General features: G+C 32.5%; 1 protein-coding gene across 1 annotated transcript in view; it reads left to right on the plus strand.

The window, feature by feature from the left end:
- The window catches only part of LOC106471255 (leucine dehydrogenase-like), a 32,328-nt gene that overhangs the window by 4,687 nt on the left and 19,629 nt on the right, over positions 1 to 8,012 (plus strand). The window contains exon 3 of the mRNA XM_022399867.1: positions 3,083 to 3,208. Within this exon, the coding sequence (XP_022255575.1) occupies positions 3,083 to 3,208 (126 nt within the window). The remainder of the gene's footprint in view (positions 1 to 3,082; positions 3,209 to 8,012) is intronic.

Raw genomic sequence — 8,012 nt, forward strand, 5'->3', positions numbered from 1 at the left:
CTGTATGGGTTTATCTGGGGGATGTTTTAGCTATAGAGTGAGCCATCATAATTGCAGTTCGCCCCTTCAGTTGGTATCTTTCATCCTACCCCCACATGGATGTCAGTGCCCAATAGCTGGGTTTTGGATTCAGAGCTGAACCAATCAGTATAAGTCCTCCCACATGTATTATAAGTGTCTCTGTTTCTCACTCATTTATACTCTTGTCCCCTCCACCTGTGTTTTGGGTAATGTTGAACTTGCAGGTTAATACAGTTCTTCCTCACCTGCTATCCCTCAATGATTTTCATATACTGAGGATGTTATTGAGTTGGGGGTGATTTCTGTCAGATGGTTTTTAATGGGTTAGTTTCCATTGAAGAGACATTTTTATTATGACGACTGTCTAGATGTTGGGTTCCTGGATTTGTCAAACAATTTATGACTTTGCTGTCATGTATCCCTTCACAAATTGGGGGACTGTGAAATTCCCTCTCTTCTGCTGAACTTGAGATGACAACACTATAATCCTCTTTCATATCCCCACCAGATGTCTTGGTTTTGGATTGTAGTTGACTTGCTGGCAGTATGATTCTCTTTCCTACCCCAATGTGGATGTTGATTTCTGGCAGCTGGGTTTTGGATGCAATTGACTAACTGTGTATGGTCTGTTGTGCTCTAGCCACTCTACGCCTAGGGGCACATGCTTTTACTCTCTCCTACATTAATGTACTCTATTGGATTGAGATTCCGATATATTGTGGTTCGAATCCCTATCCAACCATTGTTCTCTCCCGTTTGGATGTGCTCCTCCCATTTTCTGCTCATGTCTGTGACACTTCTTTCTACACTGAGTGAAGAGTATACCTGGTATAGAAGTGGTGCAGTCTCCCACATATGATACTCTAATGCAAGAATCTACTCTTTTAGGGTGTTCTTCGAATGCTTCTTTGTTTTTCCTCGCACCAATCCCTCCACCTATTCAATGTGGGATTCTAGCTATTTATGTGAGGGGAGATGATGTACCGTATTGGAAGTTCTAATTTTCTTATACTGAAAACATATTTCCAGTAGATACTTACCTCCTCTTACACTTCCTATCCTTTCTCCCCATTGAAAACAGGTGCATCCATTTTCTGCCAAAACTCGATGTGACAGTTCGATAGAATTGAATAGAAGGGTCACATACATCAGGAGTGTGTGTCGCACTCCTATTGGTAGAGGGTTGTTGTATGACAATTTACATATGAGACACAGTTGAACCACGTTGATCGTAGGGTACGTGGGTGCTCAAGGCTTGTAGCATGCAAAAAACATTTTTGCATATAGAGAGCACCACTTAACAAGAATAGCTATTTATGTGAGATGAGGTAAGTACCTAACAGAAATATTTATTCAGTATAGGAAAATTAGAATTTTACATAATTTACTGATGTCATCACTATAACCACTAGTTTATATTTGATTGAAAATCCTTCAGTGTTTAATCTAGTTGAAAAATTCGTCACACCAAACAGTAATGATATTTTTATATTTAAAAAGTAAATAAGAAATACATGTTGATTAGGTAAACATATGTATGATACTCATATAGCTACATGTAATAAGCTTGCATTGCAAGAGCACCCTGTTGAGCCAATTAAAGGAACTGCAGCTGACTTAATCAAAGCAAACCTTTATTTAACAGTTACTATTCCAAGCAGCTTAACAGTCATAGTCTTTTTAACATACTATTGTTGATTAAACATATCTAATAATAAATAAACAACAAAACAAAACAGGGTAACACTGACAGTTTGATTAGAAAACAAGTATGAACCTTCAACTACAACAGGCCCTCCAGTGGCACAGTGGTATGTCTGTGGACTTACAACGCTAGAAACCGGGTTTCGATATCCGTGGTGGACAGAGCACAGATAGCTCATTATGTAGCTTTGTGCTTAACTTCAAACAAATAGACAATCAACTAAAACAGATAGTGTTATTATCAGTCAGATGTTTTTAAACAACACTGTTGATTAATTAAATATGCACCTTGGGAAGGGGGGAGTGTAAAGTTACACTGACACTCCTTTTTCATTGTTAAAGTTAATAGTGTCCACAAATATTTTATGTTTCATACTTATTTTACCATAGAAATTCTCTTGTGTTTTGTACACTTGTCATTCAATACACTTTATTGAAGCAATGCAGCTACTAAACATACCCCTATGCTGCACCATAATAGTTTGCCCCAATCCAAGAAAGTAGCTGCTATGTATAACATTTTTGTGGTGTGTGTGTATTTTTTTTCTTGAATACAACAACTTTTGTTTAAGTAATTGGGATTAAACAAATCAAAAGATCAAACACAATTTTTCCTTCTAAATGACTTTTAATGCGTGATTACTATTCAAACATTGTTGAATGATTTTTCTTAACAATAATAAAAAAATTGATCAGTGCTTGAATGCTGCCTGACGAATTTTTAGAGCTATTTTAAAATTCCTGCCAGGTGAGTGAACCTTCCAACAGAGCCCTATTATAGTATGAGAAGGGTAGTCATTATATTAATATTTAAATTTAGTTTTCTAGTTGTTGTGAATCCATAACTGATCTTCAACTTCACTAACTTATCATTAGTGATAGCAATGTTATTAATATTAACTTCCAATCAAAATAAGAAACCTAGATTAATAACTAACCCAGTAGTGAATATAGCTAATTAAATATTCTACTCTTATTTGTAATGCTTAGAATGCATTGTTGGGTACCCTCACAGTTAATGATGTTTTCATTAAAATGTTATGCAGTATTTGAGAAATTTTAGTATTTCTTGGGAACATTTTCTTTTATAAGAGCAGATAACCACTTAGTCAGTTAATTCACATACACCTCAATGCAAACAAGATTTGTTAATATGTAGATAATGATTCTTTGTTGTTCTTAGGTGTCATATCCTTGAGATGAAAACTAAATTCTGTTTTTCTCCATATCAGTATATATATATATATATATGTTTGCATTGAAATTTCTACCTGAATATTGTACTTTTTTGTGTTATGTGTTTACAAAAAGGCTAAGACTTACAATAGAATGTAGATTTAGCTGTGTTTCTCATCAGTTACAGGTATTGATATTGGTGTGAACATTTCCGACATGACCAACGTTCATTCCCGCACCCGTTGGACGGTCAGTATTCCAGGAGACCTTGGTGGGTCAGTAAATGCAGCAAACCTTCTGGGAAGAGGTAGCAGCTTTTCTATACTCTAGAGATTAAAGTAAATTCAAGGCTTAATAACCTTTTTCACATTAGGTAACATAAAGATTAAAGCAAATTCAAGGCTTAATAACCTTTTTCACATTAGGTAACATAGAGATTAAAGTAAATTCAAGGCTTAATAACCTTTTTCACATTAGGTAACATAAAGATTAAAGCAAATTCAAGGCTTAATAACCTTTTTCACATTAGGTAACATAAAGATTAAAGTCAAATTCAAGGCTTATAACCTTTTTCACATTAGGTAACATAAAGATTAAAGCAAATTCAAGGCTTGTTAAACTTTTTCACATTAGGTAACATAAAGATTAAAGCAAATTCAAGGCTTATTATCCTTTTTCACATTAGGTAACATAGAGATTAAAGCAAATTCAAGGCTTATTATCTTTTTCACATTAGGTAACATAGAGATTAAAGCAAATTCAAGGCTTATTATCCTTTTCACATTAGGTAACACAGAGATTAAAGCAAATTCAAGGCTTATTATCATTTTTCACATTAGGTAACATAGAGATTAAAGCAAATTCAAGGCTTATTATCGTTTTTCACATGAGGTAACAACAAATCTGCAAATCCAACCCAATCAGTGAAATCATCTCATTAACCACCAGTTGGTTTAAACTGCATGTAATATGTTAGTCTGCATATGTTATGAAAATGTGTTTTCTAGTGAGTACTGTGTTTAAGAAACAATACATAAAGATTAATGTACACTTTAAGTTTCAGAAACTTTACTTTCCCTTTTTCATTAGTGTATAGACTTATTCTGTGAATTCCGTGCTCAGTAATGAAACTGGTTTTAAAATGGAGTTTCTGAGTAACAAAGTATAGCTTTGCATCTCTGAAGCTGAAGATAAATTATATATATTGCTATGATATTTATATTTTGTTGTTATTATTCTTTGTAATTTATGTTGTATAAAACAAAAAAACCTTACGAGGACACTTGTATGATTGGATTTTACTGATAATTAAAAAGTTAAGCAGTAATAGGATATAATATAATCCTTATGATGATACTTGTATGATTGGATTTTACTGATAATTAAAAAGTTAAGCCATAATAGGATATAATATAATCCTTATGATGATACTTGTATGATTGGATTTTACTGATAATTAAAAAGTTAAGCCATAATAGGATATGAAATAATCCTTATGATGATACTTGTATGATTGGATTTTACTGATAATTAAAAATTTAAGCAGTAACACTATTACAGGTTGGAACATTATACACTAAAAGATAGGAACATGATACAGTAACAGCTAGGAACTTGATACACTAACAGGGAGGAACATTATACAGTAACAGCTAAGAACATTATACAGTAACAGCTAAGAACATTATACACTAAAAGATAGGAACATTATACACTAAAAGATAGGAACATGATACACCTATCTTCTAGTGTATAATGTTCTTAGCTGTTACTGTATTAAGTTCCTCCCTGTTAGTGTATCCTGTTCCTAGCTGTTAGTGTATCATGTTCCTAGCTGTTACGTTCTTAGCTGTTACTGTATAATGTTCCTCCCTGTTAGTGTATCCTGTTCCTATCTTTTAGTGTATCATGTAAATAAAGACATCAACAGAGATAAACAAAATATTAAACTACAATAATGACAACAACAGAGATAAACAAACTTACTAAACAAAATATTAAACTACAATAAAGACATCAACAGAGATAAACAAAATAATAAACTACAATAAAGACAACAACAGAGATAAACAAACTTACTAAACAAAATATTAAACTACAATAAAGACATCAACAGAGATAAAATATTAGACTACAATAAAGATATCAACAGAGATAAACAAATTTACTAAACAAAATATTAAACTACAGTACTGTCATCCACAGACTAAAGAAACTTACTAAACAAAATATTAGACTACAATACTGACATTAACAAAGATAAACAAACTTACCAAATAAATTATTAAACTACAATACTGACATCCAAAGAGCCAACCAACTTACCAATACCTCCTGCTCCTTGGATCGCCACACTTTTCCCTTTCACAGTTCCCAAATGAAGGCTTTCAAGTGCAGCCTCAGTAGCACAAACAACACCTACAAAGATAAAAATAAATTATGTTATTTACATTTAATATAAACTTTAAAACAAGTAGTGAATTGCACTACACGTTGCTATTAGAACAGTGTTTGTCACTATGAATATACACTTAAACTCGACATAAACAGCTATTAGAAGAACTAAAATTCCTATTTCAACAACTTATTCATCTATTTTCCTATTTAGTGTATCATGTTCCTATCTTTTAGTGTATAATGTTCTTAGCTGTTACTGTATAATGTCTTTATTGTAGTTTAATATTTTATCTCTGTTGGTGTCTTTATTGTAGTTTAATATTTTGTTTAGTAAGTTTTTTATCCCTGTTGATGTCTTTATTGTAGTCTAATTATTTTATCCCTGTTGATGTCTTTATTTGTAGTTTAATATTTTGTTTAGTAAGTTTGTTTATCTCTGTTGATGTCTATCCCTATTAAATATCCTGTAACCCTGTATTTTAAAGAAATTTCTGTCATCAAAATCATCTACATTTAAACATGTTTCAGTTATTTAAAGTGATATAAAGTCATCTATTTTATTTCTTATTCTTCTAGCATTACAATAACGACAATTAAACTACCTTTAGAACTACTTTTATACTAATTTCCTTTGCTAAACTTTTTTCTACATCTTATTTTTTTTGCATTTAGTTTATCATGACCCTCACCACTGTCTAGTCTTAGTTTGAAATTTCCCTTAGAGTTGAATTAATAGTCCTTACAGACAAACAAGTCCCTACTCTATATAAGTGTAAATCATCTGTTCAAAAAAGCTCCCTTCTCCCATTAAACTGATCTCACAAGTCCAATTAGCCAATTTCTCATCTTTAAATTTTAACCTCAGCCTAGCATTTAGTCCTAGTGACCGACTTATAACTTCATTCCCGCAATTAATTGTGGGTAGTATTCCTGGAAAAATTAAGTTATGGCCTTTTTCTTTAAATGCCTTTATTCAACCCCTTGTACGTATTAATTAGTTCCTCTAGCCAACCTTTCCCTACATCATTAGCCCTACATTCACAACAAAAACTGCATCTTTGCTAGCCCACTTTATTATATCCTCTGCTCCGTCAGTTGTATCCTTCACCCATGCCCATGGGTAGCATAATGTAATTATTTTCCCCCCTATTTACTCCACAGACTATGCTATCCACATATCTTGTCAAAGAATCACCCATAATTATAATGAAGTTTATCATTCACATCCTTCTCTGCCCCTTTTGTTTTCTTTCCTTCCATTAGTTCCTCAGCTGCACAAGCCAAGGGCTGAAATTTGTTGCTCAATAGAACCTGCTCATTACAATGAAATCCACTACTTTTAGCCCTAATAGTACTATTTCTAACTTCCTGAATATCATTATTAGCTGATGTGTCCCTTACATGTAAAGCTAATGATCCTTTTGAAATCCTGCTGCTATTTCCTACAGTTTACACTTCTCTTTAATTATTGCCTCTACTTTAATTAGGATAGCCTCCAACCTGCAAACTCTACAAACAAACTTATGAGATGCATGTTACTGTTTGAACTGTAATGTTAGGCTTATTGCTATGGGCAGGTTAAAGAGTGCAGGTCACAACTTTTTAGATAATTATTTTCAAAATTTTATTAAATAACTTCATTATCACTGTATGTAAATGAAATTGTTATCAAAATGTAGTTTATAATTCAAATTTTAATATTATAAATAATTTAATTTCTTAAGTTAAGAAAAAATATAAAGAAAAAATTCCAAATGTCAATTTATGTATATCAAATAGCATCTCCTCTTTTCTTATTGGTCAATTTATATTTTATTATGGCTACCATACAAGATGTACAGTGCTTAAACCTATTGCTTCGCGTATCCTTTACTGTGCATGACACAAGGTTTTAGTGTCTTGCATTCAAACTTTTATTAAACTACTTTTTGTTTATGTTATACCAATTAGAATAGCATCAAAAAAAAAAGGTACTTCCTGGCTCGGATAGGACTCCTGAGCCATCTCCGTATCCACAGATAGACCAAATGATGTCGTGGTCTTCTTCGAACTTCGAAGGACGAACAACAGAATAGCATAAAATCTTAGCTAATAAGCTATATTTTAATAGTATACAAGTTTTAAGTTCTTAAATCTACAGGGGAATATTAACAAATATCCTAAATTTCTACTAGTGTGACCCACGTTACATATTTTGTCTTAGCATGTCATCATCCCTATTTTATCCATCACCCCTCGAAAAAGTAAGAAATTAAATGTAAATTACTCTATAAAATCGTCATTGCTCAGACAAACCATAATTTTTATAGTCTTCAATTTTGTTTGGTTACAGAGCTATCGAATAGAAAATCAGACCCCTCCTGCCACACCCACCTGTCATATCCTCTCTTTCACAATTCGTTGATAGTTCTCTCTTACATTTCATTATACATTACCTATAACCAATAGAACGTCAAGGTTTTCATCTATCAAATGATGTATTGTATAACATTGTATTCTGAACAGAATATTGTCAATTTCACTCACAGTACAAGATTAATTCCTGTGGGAAAGTTAACGACTAGCTTGGATGAATTTGTAACGGGTTTTGTTGCATAGTTAGAAAGCCAGAAAAATTTGAGAGGTAAGTGAATTTGTCTACATTTTGCATGTCTATATTCTTTGGTGCATTATCTAATTAAATAAAAATTATTAAGTGCATTACTATCTATAGT

The sequence above is a fragment of the Limulus polyphemus genome, unplaced genomic scaffold (assembly GCF_000517525.1).
Source record: "Limulus polyphemus unplaced genomic scaffold, Limulus_polyphemus-2.1.2 Scaffold4495, whole genome shotgun sequence".
Taxonomy (NCBI): Eukaryota; Metazoa; Arthropoda; class Merostomata; order Xiphosura; family Limulidae; genus Limulus; species Limulus polyphemus.